The 15780-nt window shown below is 55.7% G+C and overlaps 1 protein-coding gene across 7 annotated transcripts in view; it reads right to left on the reverse strand.

Annotated features, from left to right (window-relative positions):
• Positions 1-314: 314 nt before the first annotated feature.
• Agap1 (ArfGAP with GTPase domain, ankyrin repeat and PH domain 1) overlaps positions 315-15780 on the reverse strand; it is a 483685-nt gene continuing 468219 nt past the window's right edge. For all 7 annotated transcript variants that reach the window (XM_027956197.2, XM_027956196.2, XM_027956198.2 and 4 more), the window contains 2 exons: positions 9453-9708; positions 315-7268 (listed from right to left, as the gene is read on the reverse strand). In XM_027956197.2, coding sequence (XP_027811998.1) covers positions 7065-7268; positions 9453-9708 — 460 coding nt within the window. In that variant the 3' untranslated portion in view covers positions 315-7064. The remainder of the gene's footprint in view (positions 7269-9452; positions 9709-15780) is intronic.

Below are 15780 nucleotides of genomic sequence, written 5' to 3' on the forward strand. Positions count from 1 at the left end.
GCCACTCCTCTGTGGCAGCCTGGGGCAGTGCAAAGACACAGCTGAGGTTCCTGGACTGCTGGGGTCCAGTCCGACATGCTGGCCAGGGAATCCACGTCCTCGGGGGGTTCTGGCCCAGAGAATGAGATGAGGCAGCAGCCCCTTCCCTCCTTCCACTCCGCAGCCCGCGGGCCGGGTCCCTCAGGTGGGGTGGCGGGCCCAGACCATCCCTCTCATGCAGTCCAAGCCCTTCTCTGTGACAGACCTTCCCTGGAGGAAACCCAATCAGTCGTGACGAATGACCAACACCAAACACGGAGTCCAGGGAAGCGTCGTAGATGTATTTTCATTTCTTTATTAGAAAGAGGCCTCTACGCTATAGCCACCTCTCTCCGCGACTTTACACAGCTTTCTTTTTCTTTTCCCCTTAGAATACTGTACAGCTGACACAAAAAAAATCCCAAGGCAGGAAAATACAAACTGGCATATTTAATCCAAACGAGGTCATATGAAATAACAAGCAGAGTGAACTGTCTGTCCATGGTTTTAATTACAGTACAAACAACATAAATAAAGCGTCATTGAGCCATCGTGAAACATGGAGTTGCCGAATGAGGTAATATAAAAACGACCCAAATGACCCCTGTCTCTGGATGGACCCGGCTGCCCGTCCATCTTCTGTACATGGCTATTTACAGAAACAGAAACGTGCTGCAAGGTGGGCCGAGGTGCGGCCTTCCCTGTCCACCCCAGATAATGTGCCTCTGTGTCACCTCTGATCTGTTCCAGCCCCCTTTCAGAAACAGGCTCCCATGCAAGATGAGGACCAAGGCAGGCCGGTGGGACAGAGGGGCCGTCCACGGGGGCGGCTGTGGCCGCCTTTGGCTCTCCCCTCGGCAGGCCTGGCCGGGGGGGCAGTGCTTTGGGACTCTTCCGCACATTAAGGTCATTCCCCCAACACTATGGAGCAGTTTCTACATCACCTCCTGGCCATCTGGGGCAGCCCGGACCTGCTCCAGCTCCCCGTGTGCCCCTCAGGGTCCTGGAGAGAACGCTGCAGCGGCCCTGGGGGAGGTGGGCAGGGCATGAGTGCTGGCTGCCTGGGCCGGCCCCCACTCTCGGCCCCTTGGTCCCCTCTGCTCCCGACCCTGGTGACCTGGCATGCGGCACAGACATTTTCACTGGCTCCTCGGCTGAGGGCAGTGGGCTGCCCAGCCAGTGTCTCTGCACGAGGCCTGCCAAGGCCTCCATGAGCTGGTACTACACAGTGGGGGGAAGGCCCGGGGCTGCTTCCTGGAGCCCACTCTGAGTGGGAGCCCTTGGTGGGCACAGGTCTTCTAAGAGATCTAGTTGACTCTAGCAGCTGCTTTCAGGGCTAGTGCGGGTGCCGGGGTATAATGGGCCCCGGGTGCTGCTGCCAGCTGCTGGTGTGTTCAGGGCTCTGCTCTCCCAGTTGTGTCTCCCACCTCTTGGTCCTTCTTCCACCTGCACCCCACAAACAGGCCCCCAGACAAACAGCCCTGAGCCAGCTGGGCTCTCACGTGGGGAGGCGCCTGCTGTGGACCTGCAGCAGCTGAGTGCTGGGTGCCCACCCCTAGGCCCAGGCACTGGGTGGGAGGAGGCCCCCAGACAGGGGCAAACCCCAAACCAAAAAATACCTGGTGATGGAACACGGGAGGGCAGGCTTCCCAAGGTCCCCCTGCTGTGCTGTTGCAGGTGGGAGGTCACTGCACTGAGACACCAATGCTCCTAAACCAGCTTAAAAACCCTTCAGATAAAGACTTGTTTCACAGAATCCCCTTCCAGAATAATCCATGGAGAATAATAACCTCTAATGTCAACCCCAACACAGGATGCAGACCCACGTTTAAACAGCAGCAGATTTACAATGTACGGAGGGAATCTGTTAATATTTTTTAAAAATTTGGGGCAGGGTTGCTTTCCTAAGGGGAGGAGTACTTCTGGTTTGAAACACTAAGGTCTAAGTTGTTAAATGTCATCTTTCCCCCATGAGGTAGGACATGGGCCCTGATGCCTGGTTTCTCCAGTCAGGGACGTCTCGGGTCCAGGGTTACCTCCTGGCAGTGATGGAGAGTCTGAGGGCTGCTGCTTGGCAGCTCATCTACCCCAAGGTGCTGGGCCCCTCCCTCCTCTGCAGAACTGGAAGGAGTTTTAACATTTGGGCTGAAAACAACCCAATTTAGATGCTTGAGTGGCGAGGACCCACCAGGCAGGGCGCAAGCAGAAGAGAGTGCCAATCAGAGGTGCAGCAGGGTCCAGGAGTCCCCTGCCCTGCCGTCTGCCAGCACCACGCCTGGGCAACAGGCCAGGCCTGGTGGGCTGCTCAGGGAGCCGAGGGGTGGGCTTGAAGGATGCCTGAGGCCTGGGCCCTGGCTTAGCTTCCTGGTGAGGGAGGAGGGGTGGCAATCCCCTCAGATGTACTTCAGGACGTGAGCAACCCGAGTCCCAGGAGGCAGCTGGAGATAAATCCTGTTCCCTTTGAAGGAAAGACGTGTCTCCAGCACATTCCTATTCGAATTCCTTCCTGACTGCTTTTCAATCTGTTTGCTTGGAGGCCATAAATACAACTCAGGGGAGTTCTAGAAAAGTCTCAGTGACCTTGTCAGGGAGAGGGATGGGAGCAGAGCAGATGGGTGGGGAAGCCAGGAGGAGGCCAGGGATCGGCCTGTCACACCTCTGCTGGGGAGAAGCCCCACTGAGGCCAGGATGGACTCGCCCGGGCAGGGGTGCAGACTGCCCGCTCCGGTTTCTTCCCAGAACACTCTAAATGCCGGGAGGAAGAATAAGGGCCCTGGCACCTAGGACACAGCTCAGGCAGGGGGCTGCGCAGGTCCCCTTTCACCAAATTCAGACACCATGTTGGCCTGGGCCTTGGCGGGGAAAGTGGGTGCCTCAGTGAGCTGGACACTTGCCCTCCAATCCATCTCACAAGCTTGCCTGGTGGGGACAGGGTGGCAGAGCCTAAGGCCACACTCAGCCAGCGCAAGGTGCCTCCAGGAAGCACTGATCCTTGAGGAGAAGAAAAGGGCACCAAGGTGGGGACCAGCCAATGCCACCAGAAGGGCACAGGAGGGAGAAGGGTGGCCTTGGCCTGGGGCCGCGTAAGTAATGGCATGGGGCAAGGCTCGGCCCCCTCCTCTGGAGACGACCACCAAGAAAATGAGCAACGTTCTGACAAGTGGGGGCTGAGTGCACTGTCCCCTGCACGCAGGCCCAGTTCCTCTCTCCTGCGCCACTGCCACCTCCCAGGACAAGGGGTGTGAGGACACAGTGCCAGCTGGGGCTGGGTGTCCAGGTGTGTGCTGACTTCATTTCTGTTCCTAACAAACGCTCCCGATCCCTGGGCTTCATCCCTGCCAGGTGTGAGCTGGCGTCCCCCAGGCTAGGTGGAAACCTCTCTGCACCCTGCCAGGTCCACAGGTGAGGGTCGAGCCCGAGGGCTGGTGGCTGCCTAAGGCTGCCTGCATCCTCTGGGGAGAAGGCAGGGCCAGGGCGACTCGTCTGTCGACCAAAGCTCTTTCTCAGCAGACCACATTCTTCCAATGAAGTTACAGCTTGGTGTAGATGTCACAGGGTGGCAAGCCTGGTGTCCACGCCGCAAGGCAGAGGACGCCTCTAATCGACCTCATCAGGCTGGGAGGAATCGTGGCAAAGGGAGCTCTCGTGCGTGGACCTGTACTTGAGCTGCAAGAGGCCGTTAGGCCAGACTGGCCTGCAGAGAATGTGCTCAGGTAGGCACTACAGGCAAGAGTGACTCTAGCTGGGGGTGTAGCTCAGTGGGTGGACCATGTGCATGGTCTTGGATTCCACCCCCAGCCCTGGAAAAAAGAGCTCACTCTCTTCTACCTTTCCGGGCTACGTGAACACTGCGTGTCCTTACTAGGAGATAGGACAGTGCACCAGTTTAGAGAGCAAAGACTCATGGATCTCTTCCTCCCTCTTGAGCTGCTCATCTCCTGGGGCCGTTACTGGGGTGCCCTGCTCTCCTCTCCCCCCAGCACCTGAGGTCTGTTCATCCTGGTCAGAATCGTAGCCCCTTCCCCTGCAGGGACCCCTGGCTGCTGAAGAAACCCTGCCAGGTCTGTGCCGCACACTTCACAGGTGAGTGACCACAAAGCCAAGCGGCAGCACTGCCCAGGTGCTGACCAGATCCCCACGCCATGGGCTGCTCCTGGGCACCCCCAGCTGGCTCTCACCTCGGGAGTTTCTACTCGAACAGAAAGGTCATGTGGACTCTGCAGTGGTGGCTACTCATGTCACCCTCTCTTTAGAGGGTGGAATGGTAGACAGGAAGTTCCAACCCGCTTTCCATACTGTTCATTTCTAACACTGGCTCCTGGCCCCTGCTTCATCCAGACCCAGCGTTAGTAAGCTTTCAAATGGGAGCAGGAACACTGTCGGCCAAGAAAGGACCAGAACCTGACACAGGCACGTCAACACATTAGCCACCACTCTCCTTTATTTGACAGGAAATCCTTAAAACCCCACTGCTCCTTTTCCATCTGTTGCCAAAATGTGGGATCCAGAAAGTGGGCAGCCTTGGGCCAGGGCAACGTGGCCACAAATGGCAGGGAGGGGCAGGAGGGTGGGAGGGAATGGGTCCAGCACTCAGGCTGTGGAAGGTGAAGTGAGACAAGAAGTCATTTGGGAAAATATTATATTATAAACACATATAGTATGTACACACTCATATACATCCCAAGAGAAGCCTTACAGGGAATTCCGTTTCTTTTCAAAAGAAGGCTCCACTATGATAAAGCATTCCTAGAGTGGGAATTAACTACAATGAAATAATTTAAGAATTTCATTTATATTCTATCTGTGTTCTCTACAGAAGGTCTACGGTGTATAGAGGCAAATGTGTATAGCGGGACTGGATGCTAATGTATTCTTCAAAAATAGGCAATGACATTTTTTTCTCTATTCACATTTAAAATAACTACACAGTGATGAAACACAGAATTAGAAGCCAAATGGAGGGATTATAGAACCACGGTCGAGGTTCTCGGAACTGTGGCTTGCTGCACCTGTGATAGTTCTGGATACCGGTCAGTTCCTCTGAGCTTAATTAACATTAGAAATCTCCGTGAAACACTTACCCACATATAAATTCTGTGTAAAGCTTTATTTTCCCCCACCTACTTTAATTTTTTTTTAAAAAGTGAAAGAAGAGGAAAAACTCTTACAAAATATAAGGTTTAATACATGAGAGCAAGGGACTTCTCCATTGGCTGCTGAGCCAAGAGGGTTCATGTTCCTGTGCTACGTCAGCCCAGCGCCCCGTGTTTCCATGTGACGACCTCCTTCCGGGCCACGTGGCCACAGGGCTCTGGGTAAAGCTGCCCCTTTCGTAATGTAAGGTGCATCGTGGTTTGCTTTTCTGCCCTTGACCACCGCGTTGAAGGGGACCTGAGTCTGAAGCCCCAGACGACCCCATGATGGCAAACTAGTAAAGTGGGGAGGGCCTGGTGCCATGCTGCCCGGGGTTCTCTGGACCCAGGTGGGGCTGGCACCACGGGCAGCTGCTCCCCAGGCGCCTTTGCCACAGAGCAGGGTCTGGCGTTCAGAAAATCCCTCTGTCCTGCCAGAGCTCCTTGTTCTGGGTGGGCAAGAGTGGTCTCAGATCTACAACACACCTTCAAAGAAGAAGTCATGCTCCTTCACCCCCTTCCTAATACGAGACGATCCAGTGTCTTTTTTCTTCCCTTTCTCGATTTTAATAAGCAAATTGTACCACCATCTTATTTTGATCTGTTCCTTTTTAAAGGCTGTATATCACATTAATGGAAGTGTTTACTGCTGGGAATATTTTCCATGTACAATGATCTGTAACCCTCTTATCTCAACTAGTTGCACATTATTAGTTCACATCCAGTTCAATTTATAAATTAACAGAGGTGCCATTTGTCTGTACAAAAATCAATGCATATTTATGAACTTCTTTTATTCAAATAGATTTTCACACATCTTACCTAAGGACCTAGGACAGAAGCCTGGGTAAGGCAGGCCGTGCGGCCTGGGAGTGACTGAGGCCCGGCACATCCACCTTGGCCAAAGGACAGAAAATCTCTCTCACTTTCAGGAAAAAAAAAATAGCCTTTTATCTATTTACTTAGTTTACCAAATGCACTCAAGAAGCTGCTGTCAGCTAGATTCACCGTTTCCCTTTGAATTTCCAAGTTATTCTTATTTATTTTTTCCATTTTGTTTTTGCACCAAGGAGACTGCAGTCAAATAATACTCAGCAACTGATTTCCTCTCTTTGGACTGAAAAATTAAACAGATACTAAATTATGACAGTGAATTTAGAAAGGAGGGCTCCGAGGGCTCGAAAGAACATGCCTGGGATAATACGATGCTTCTCAGAGTATTGCAATCACATCGCGGCAATCACCGGAGCGTGCCCGTGACTACCTCCTCGGCTAATGTGCTCTCTCCTCAGTGATGAGTAATCATGTCCTATTAAACAGCGGTAATGCTGGAAGAACTCAACTATACAAGCGTAATGAAGCCAGTATTCTCCCTGGACAGATTAGCTACAACTGATTTGACACATACCATCATAGGGGCTTCAGACCTGACAAACTCTGGGCTGGCTCCTGATTTATGTCGTCAAGCTCCTCGGAGAAGAGATGAGATCCGGGCGCTCCGTTGGGTGGAGGTGAAATGGACTCATGTGCTTAACTGCCAGTAGGGGAGGTGCCCCTGCTCCTCGCTCCTCACCTCCCACCCGCTCCTGGCCCTCGTCCCTCGTGCCCTGCTCTGTCCAGGGGCCACCGGGGCAGGGGTCCCACGCCGTGTGCTATCGTCAAGGACCCGAGGCGTGGTCTCCCCCGTGCTGCGTCGGGAGTCCGTCGAAAGGAACCGCCTCTGCAGCCTCCTGGCCTCTTCTTCCACCCTCGAGGGTGTCCGGGTTGGGAGGTTTCTGGGGGTGAGTGGGTGGGTGGTTGGGCGGGAGGTGGCCACCAGGAAGAGGGAGGGGACGTGACAGGACTCACGAGCTGTGACTTCCGAGAGTGGACGGCGAGGCGGGGTCCCCGGCGTGGTGGGCAGGGGCGCCGCTCTCAGATGATGCTGGGCACCCTCCCGCTGCTGTTGTTCCGGTTATTGTTCTTCCGGGACAGGTTGGGGGTGGCCATGAGCACGAAGCGCTCGTCGGGGCAGCCGTACTGCAGCAACACCTCGGTGCACTCCTGGCTGGAGGCCTGCCGGGCGTAGGCCAGCGCCGTGTTCCCGTGGGCGTCGCGGGCCATGACGTCCACCCCGTACTGCGGAGGAACAGACAGCCCGTTAGTGCCCGGGGACCAGACGGCAGGGAGGGAGGGGCAGCTTCCCCTTAAGCCCTGCACCGGGGAACTGGCTACCGAAGACTGGCTCGGGGCCGGAGGAGCCAGGGTCAGCGGGGCCAGCCGCGCCTGCGCCTTGGAAGCTCACCTTTGCCAGCGGATGCCCTTCCCTGCAACACGAATGGGTTAGGACAGCTCTGAATTTTGTTGTTTCTACTTCAACTTTCCATTTGTCAATGAAAAAAAAAATCACTTAAAAAAATCTCAGAGGCAATTCATTTTCATTGTCGAAAGCACGTAACTAGGGCTGGGGATGTGGCTCGAGCCCTAGCGTGCTGGCCTGGCATATGCCGGGCGCTGGGTTCCATCCTCAGCACCACATACAAATAAAAAAAAAAATAAAGATGTGTCCACCGAAAACTAAAAAAATAAATATTAAAAAAAAAGAAAACACATAAGTAACACGTTAAGAACACAGGAGGAAAACATCAGCCGTGACCTGGCCACTCAGAGGTCACCTTTGCTGAGTTTAGTGTTTCCCTCTAATGGTTCTTTGAATCTAATGTACATAGCTGTGATGGAGATAAAACTATATATGAATACTCTGTATTTTTTTTTTTAACTGAACACTGGGTGTGATCATTTTCTTACATCATTAAAAATGACTCACAAGCACAGCTCCTAAGAGCCACAGGGTCCTGTGCCAAGGACCCACTCAGTCACTCCATTACTGTTACACATTCTGCTCGAAAACAGTCACTGGTAGAAGAAATGAACTGTGTGTTGTGTGTGTGTGTGTGTGTGTGTGCACGTTCTGAGTCTTTCACAGGACCGTGACTGTCAGGGAGAAGGCAAGGAGGGCAAGTCCCTCCTTCTGACACCACATTCCTAGGCCTGCAGCTCATGAGCAAGGCCCTCTGCTGCTTCTGCCAGCTTGCAGCAGCAGGACGCACGGCCCCAGAGGGCTCCTGGACAACTGGGAGGGGAAAGACACGTGCACTGGGAAGGCTGAACCGTGTGCCTGCCACTGCTGTGCTGGAGTCCCGGCCCCCAGTCCAATTTGACTGGTGTCCTCTAGGAAGAGCAGGAGACACTGGATATGCTTGTCCACAGAGCAGTGACCATGTGAGAAGACAGGCCACGGGAGACAGCAGCCCTGCTGACACCTTGATCTTGGGCTTCCAGCCTCCAGAGCTGCAAGAAAGTCAGCCTCAGGTGGCTCCCTGCAACCAGGGCTGAGCTGGTCACTGGTTTGCTGTCACTGCAGCCCAGGCAAACTAAAAACACTGCTATTTAGTTTCATTCAGTCTCTACTGAGCCAAGGTGAGGCTGAGGATCTGATTGATTTTTGATTTAGTATCTGCGTGTCTAATTCTACTGCAACCATCAAAAAGTAGGTTAAAGACACAGAGGAAGCTGCAGTCCTCCTCAGTGGTGCCGGACTGGGCTGCGCGGCTGCCTCGGGTGCAGGCAAAGGAACCCCAGCAGGGCGCCCCTCCTCTGACTCCACTGTGGCTCTGTCCAGGTGCCCTGGGAGCTGGTGGAGGACCACAGGCAGGGCCTCTTGTGGGATCATGGTATACCACTTGAGCTTCCATGTGAAGGAAAAGTGTTTTCAAGTAAAAATTACTCAGAATATTCCAGAGGAAGCCCCTTGACAAACTCCCACCACCTCAAATTCCAGGGTTTAGGGCTCTACCATTGCATTTTGTGAATAAAAACACTCAAGGTTTGGCAATGGGGAAACGCCACGGGCCATGAGATCAGACACTTCCCAGGTCCCCAAAGAGGATGGAAATGAAAAAGAGGCCACTGCCATCACTTTTGACTTGAGGAGACATCAGAAAGATGGATCTTCAGAACCGGCAAGGGCTACACCAAGAGGACCACAAGGAGAGTCCGGTAGGCTTCGCCCCCCCAACGCCACCTGCTGGGGATGGAACCCAGGGCCGCACACATGCCAGGCGAGTGCTCTCCTGAATGCACCCCAGCCTCACTTCTGCCTCTCATCCTCGCTCTGCAACCCCACATGGTGAGTCCAGAGGGCAGGGGCCACCGCACTTCAGTCCAAATTCCTTCCTAGGACTTGATCCCCACTTTCACGCTGGTAAGGATGGCCTTCCACCAGACAGAGCCCAGCACAGAGAGGGCACGCCCGCCACCTACCCAGATGAGCAGCTGTGCCAGCACCACGTTGCCCTTGCGGCAGGCCAGGTGCAGCGCCGTGCGGCCGTCTCCCTCCCCGCAGGTCTCGTTCACCTCCTCCCGGGAGCCGTGTGCCAGCAGCAGGATGACTGTCCTCAGGTCCTCATCGGCGGTGGCTCGCAGCAGGTGCTGGCCCAGGGGCAGCTCAGTACAGGGCAGTGGGGCCAGGAAGAGTTTCTGCTCATATTTGGCCCGGATCCACCGTTCCTTCTCCTCCCTGCAATGACATCAGACAGACGTGATCACAACCAGGCAGGAGAACCTCGGCTGCAGCCCCTGCCCCTCAACCCCGGAGCAGTGAAGTGTCAGGGCATAGGCGTGTCCACGTGGCAGAGGAAGCTGGGTGGGGGCAGGAGGATACCCACGGTTCCCAAAGTGGTGTCCTCACCTGCAGCAGGCACCCCCTGGCAATGTATTAGAAGTGCGAGTTCCCTGCCCCCCGCCAGCACCCAGGATCAGCACCTCTAGGGAGTTTAACTAGCCCTGCAGGGCTTGTGATGCCCTCAGAGGGTGAAAGCCAGCTCTCTAAGGCCACAGCCTTGACACACCTACTTGAGTTCTATGTTTTAGTGCAGCAGCTGTGACCCTGAAAGAGAGCTGTCAGGAGTGCCCCTTCCTGTGTTGGTCTACTGAGGGGTTTCCAGGGTGGGAGACCCACAGGCTCCAGGAGGAGGAGCCCACAGCTATCCCTCCCTGGGCTCTGGCCAAGGGTCCTCCCTCCAACCCCGACTCAGTGTCAACTGTGCACTGCGGCTCTGGGCCCTGGCCCGCGGGGTCTACTCTCCGCTGGGCTGATCTGGGCAGGATGGCTCTTCCTAGGTGTCACTGAGGCCCACTCTCCGGAAGGACAGAGAGGTCAGTGGGGAGGTTTTAAAACAGACGGACAGAGCTGGGTGACTTGCGGGCACTTCTGTAATCTCTTCAGACTTGGAAAGGCTTAGTGGAAGAGACAGGATGCCAAGCATTCCTTACACGACCCAGAATAGCCGGGATTTCTGGGGGAAAGCGTTCCAGGGCCCAGGAGAGGAAGCAGGCAGGTGGCTCCCTACAGCCAGCGCTGAGCTGGGGGAAGCTGGGGAGGTCTGGGGTGGGCTCCGGGGCGTGGAGAGCAGGTGAAGAGGGCAGCGGGTCCCTGACTCCTAGCAGCTTGGCAGGGACCGAGCTCTGGAGCTGGGTGTCGAGGGGTCTGTAGAGCTGGGACCCTGCCTGTGACATTGGGTAGGAGGGCTGAGGAAAAAGAGGAGGGGAGAGTGAGGGGAGAAGCCAGGGCAGGCAGAACCCCGACAGCAAGACAAGTGTCCTGGCACAGAGGGAGGGCCCAGGCGGAGGGCCCAGGTCATCGTATCTGGGGTTGGGGTTGGTTTCTCAAAAAAAAAAAAAAAAAAAAAAGATGTAAGTGACAGAAAAACTCAGGGACCCTCCAGACTCTGGCATTGCTACGGTGAGAAAAGGGAGAGGACCAAGACTCTAAAAAGAACAACGTGGGATCTTACAAGTCGTTCCTGAATGGTGCAAGGAGCCTGCTCAAGCTTTTTGATGAGGGTGATGAAGGTGGTAAGAAAAGCCCCCACACACCCAGAGTGAGTCACGGAAGCCCCCAGGACACTGAGCCGCAGCCGGCCTCCCCTACAGCCAGATGCTGTCCTGGGCATCACCAGGGTACACAGCTGCTGGCCAGCATGAATCGCTCAGGCCTTCCGCCCTCCTCCCGCCACAGGCTCTGAGAGCACATCATTCAGGATGTCCAGAAGAAAGGCCTGCTCACACCTTTACCCCTGTTTACACTGCGCCTGGTGATCCAGTGTCGGGTTAGCCCTAATCTGTCGCTAAATACTTAGGCAAACAGATCCTTCCAGGAGCAAACCTGGATTAGTTTTGCTTCACTTCCTGGTCCATGCGAGTGACCCCAGAGTGACCCCTGACTCTTTCATTGGGAGATTTCCAGGACAAACACTGGCCGCGGCTGAGGTTGACCTGTGCTCCACCTGGGCAGACACCCAGGTACAAAAGCAGACAGTGTCCGGAAATTCTGGTGACGAAGAAGAGACAAAAAACCCCCAGTGGTTTTGAGATTATTTTAAAAACCTTACTTATGTTAAACATTTGTTGATGCATTTCATAAATCACAAAAGAGAAAGAGCAAAACGTGAATTAAATCGAAAGGGATAATGGCGTGGGATATGTCCAGATTTCCAAGTTCCAATTTGCTAACTCTCATTTTTTCGGTAGGCATAAAATCAGACCGTATTATTCTGCTCGGATTGATTTTAATAGTCATTGCTAAGTCATCCAGGGTAAGCTGGAGAACTTAGCATAGGAACTCCGGTCCCAACTGCAGTTATTAAATGTTCTTTTTAATATTCAAATACCCCAGCCAAAGACAGAGTGCAGATCCCACAGCTCTGACCCCCCTGCTGGGTCTGGATGTTCTCTGAGGACGGTGGCCACCGGCCTTCCAATGGGGCCACCACAGGAAGCTGTGGCGAATGCTCCACAGAGGGCAGTCACTGACAGCAGCACAGGGTGGGATGAGCTGTTCGCTGCTTTTAAAAACTGGTGTCCTTTGGATTCAGAGTGAAGCCGGGCTCAGGTTTTGCAGGGTGGAAAACGTGCTGTCTGGGGAGCCTTCTTTAAGAGGGGGGCTCCAGCATCATGTGCCCGAAACAGGAAGAGGGCCTGGCAGAGGCCTAGGGGATGGCCTGGCCCCAGGTGATGTAAGAGCCCCCAGCAGGGTGCAGCTGCTGACAGCCACCTGGACCTCTGACCCCAATACAGAAGAGGGGCCAGGCCTCGGGACCGGTGCCGGGAATACTGCAAGAAGACAAGCCTCGCGGACTCTCCACAGGGTCTGCCCTCCTGGCCTCAGTCCACATGGACCTCCACCCTCCACCAAGGATGTCCCAGAGCTGCTCAGTGTGTGGCTGTAATTGTGGCCCTTCACTGAGGCATCGTGGGCTTTTCCAAAACAGTCCTGCAAAGTCAACCCCTGCGTCCCTGGGGACTGTGATCTTTTTTTAGACACCAAGAGGTGACTTCCAGGGAGCTAAGGGAGGCTGCTGGCTTTGCATCTATCAGCCATGACTCTTGTTAGCAGTTTTAACCTGGTTAGTACAAACACAGGGCCGAGGCAGGGACAACTGTCCACGCACTTCCTCCAGTGCATAGGGAGGGAGAAGAAATCTCCGGTGGACGCTGGGCCACAGGCTGCGGATGCCAGCAACAGCTTCGGGGCCTGCTCTCTCCTTCCCACAACTAGGTCCTTCTTTTCTCATCTGTAAAATGGGTCCAGAGATACCTACCCCAGGCCACTTGCTGGCCACAGAGGCCCCTCTGAAAACAGCTGCTGGTATTCTTGAAAAGCACAGAGCATCCGCAGTGGGGCGGCGTGTGCACCCGAGGTGCCGGTGGCCTGGGGCTGGGGCTCCTCGCTGCTGCTGTAGGTACTTGAGGTTCCTAAACGTGCAGACACGAGGGCCTCACAACTCCACGTGCTCAGTGTGGCCAGGTGAGCTGCTCTTGGCTGGGGCCTTGACAAGCCTGTTGGTGTCTCCCAGGCCCCCTAAGGGTACGGAGGGCTCAGAGACACTGGGGTGAAGGGTACTGGGTTACTGAAGTGACCCTGTGCCTGTCACAGTTGGAGGGCTGAGTGGGCTGGCCTTTGCCCACAGATGAGAAGTCTGAAGTTTCCTGGCTGTTACGGACTAAATTGTGCTCCCTGCCCACCGATTCCTATGTTGAAGCCCTAACCCCAGGGACTGGAGCTGGACTCAGGTCTTTAGGGCAGTGGCTATGGCTAAATGAGGGCATGAGGGTGGAGCCCTAAGGCCCTGGGGCAGGTGTCCATCTGAGAGGAAGAGACACCAGGCCTCCCTTGCTCTCTGAGTGCAGGGAGAGCCAGATAAGGATGAGAGGGAACCACTTGCAAGACAGGAAGAGGCCTTGCCAGACACCAACCCTGCTGGCCCCTCGACCTTGGGCCTCCAGCCTCCAGAACTATAAGAGGCAAACTGTAGGTACGTGGCATTTGGACAGGGCATCCTGAGCCATGGACCTCCACTGCCCTTGCCAGGCTTCTGCCTGGCCAACAGGTGACAGGTGGATGCTGCTGGGTATGAGGACATTCTGCCTAAGCCACCACCCTGGGAATCCACGATGCCAGGTGCAGACATGCCAGTGGTCACTCTGACGTCCCGCTCTTCTTCTGTCCCCAGCTTGTCTCATGCACCCTTTCTTTTCCCCAAGGAAGGCCAGTTCAAGAGCAGGAAGCCAGCAGTACATCACTTCGCCTCGTTCCGGTGCCCCGGAGGACCACTGCTCATGGCCTCTGTTAGCTAATGAGCTAAAAAATGAATTATTGGCACAGCTGCCGTCAGCAGGGAGGAGGGGCTGGCTGCTCATCTGATCCTGGTGCTGACACACCTTTAAATAAATCAGCCACTCAAGCGCCAGGGAGAGAGAGAGCCTGCTCATCAGAGGACAGACACCGCCCATCCCCCCAAACGAAGAGAAGACACCTTCAAAGATGCCTTCGTAGGTGTTCTCTTCCTGCTCCCAATGAAGTCTCTTTCTGGGCTGTGATCAGGAGCTGCCTGGTGCATGGACCACGGTCCAGCCAGGGAACAAGAACCGGACTTGGGGTCAGAGGGTGGCCCTCTGGGTACGTGGGGTCCACGGGGCTCGGCATGGACAATCTGGCCCTGCAGCCTGGTGGCTTTGTCACCCTGATCTTAAGCAGTGGTCACTTGGCCAATTCCTCATGTGTTCACCCCGAAGGGGACTCCCTCAAACACATCTCTCTTGCCACCTGCTACCCGGAAACCCACTGCTGCACCAGTGAAGACCAGGTGCCACCTCCAACAGTCACTGCACTGACCGTGACGATGCTGAGGGTGAGGACAGACAGCACCTGGCTTCGTGGGTCATTCCTGACGACATCAACTCTTCGAGGGACCCTGAGCACGTTACCATCTTCACAAACGAATCGCGTATCAGAAGCAGAACAAAATGTGTGTGAGTTGAGGCCACATTTTGGGAAGTCATGGCCAAAAGGAGTCCAGGTGTCAGGAGGGGGTGGAGGGAACCTGGAGTTGACAGGCATAGCTCCTCTTCTCTGGCACCAAGGAGGCCAGGTGGTGCACGCCACCCAGATCAGATGGGGCTGTGGGGTGCAGGCCAGCCCCCCAGCCTGGCCTTATTGGTTTGCGTGCAGAGGATGCAACACAGGGACGTGTGCGTCCGTGGCACATGCTCTACAGGGAGCCACATGGCAGTCTCGGGCCTGGTGCCTTAAGGTCTGGCTGCAGGCGTGATGAGGGCAGCCAGGAGCCCTGAGCAGAAGCTCCCTTCTTTGGAAAGAGATGGACATCAGGTTCTGCTCGGCCTGCCAGGAGGGCAGCTCAGGGCGAGGGTGAAGAGCGGGAGGGCTTTGTGACCCGTGTGCCGGCCTGAGTGAGATGAGCGCAGAGTGCCAGGCTCGTGTGTGGGGATGTGACGGGACTGCCACCAGCCTGGGCATCACATCAGGTGTATAGAGGCAGGGCAGCAACCTCGGCAGTGGTAGAGCCAAGGTCAGAGGGCCTGTCACCATGGTGGGCTGCACCAGGCTCCATCCTAGGGCCGTGAGGTTCAGTCCTGGCTTGAGGTCCCCCATGCCCAGCGCTGGAGGACCCCTGCAGGGTGGGGAAGACACCGGGTGAGACCAGCCATGGGCAGTACTCTGGAGATGATGATGACAGTATACCTGATGACGGTCCTCGTCTGACTGAGGGTGTGCCACAGGAATGGCTGTAGGACCACCCCCGTGAGTGGGGACGCTGCGGGGCTGCTCCCTGCATGGTGTGGCCGAGGGAAGTGGCCGAGTCACAGGCAGCAGGCTGGTGCTCTGCACGAGAGGCTCAGGTGCCCGCTCGCCCCCCGCCACGGGGGCATGCAGCACTGAGGCGCCGTGACTCAGGTTTGCCAGGGAAGAGAGCGGCCCTCGCCAGGCACCAAACCCACTGCTGTCTCGAGCGCGGCTTCTTTGGGACTGCCCCCATCGCCCTGTTTTGGAGGACGTGAACAATACAGAGGCGAAGGGCGCTGCTCAGGCTCCGGCTGCGACAGCCGAGTGGCTGAGCCCGTGGCTGCCTGAAGGCCTCCCGGGGAAGCCCGCTGCCATGCGCGTCCCTGACTGAAGCACCGCTCCTGTCCTGTGCTGCTGGCCCTGGCAGATCTGGAATGCTGACACCACCGGGGGCCTGGAACACCTGCTGCTGTGCCGGCCGGGAACGCACCATCGCTGCAGCCTGGA

The sequence above is a fragment of the Marmota flaviventris genome, chromosome 11 (genome assembly GCF_047511675.1).
Source record: "Marmota flaviventris isolate mMarFla1 chromosome 11, mMarFla1.hap1, whole genome shotgun sequence".
NCBI classification, from domain to species: Eukaryota; Metazoa; Chordata; class Mammalia; order Rodentia; family Sciuridae; genus Marmota; species Marmota flaviventris.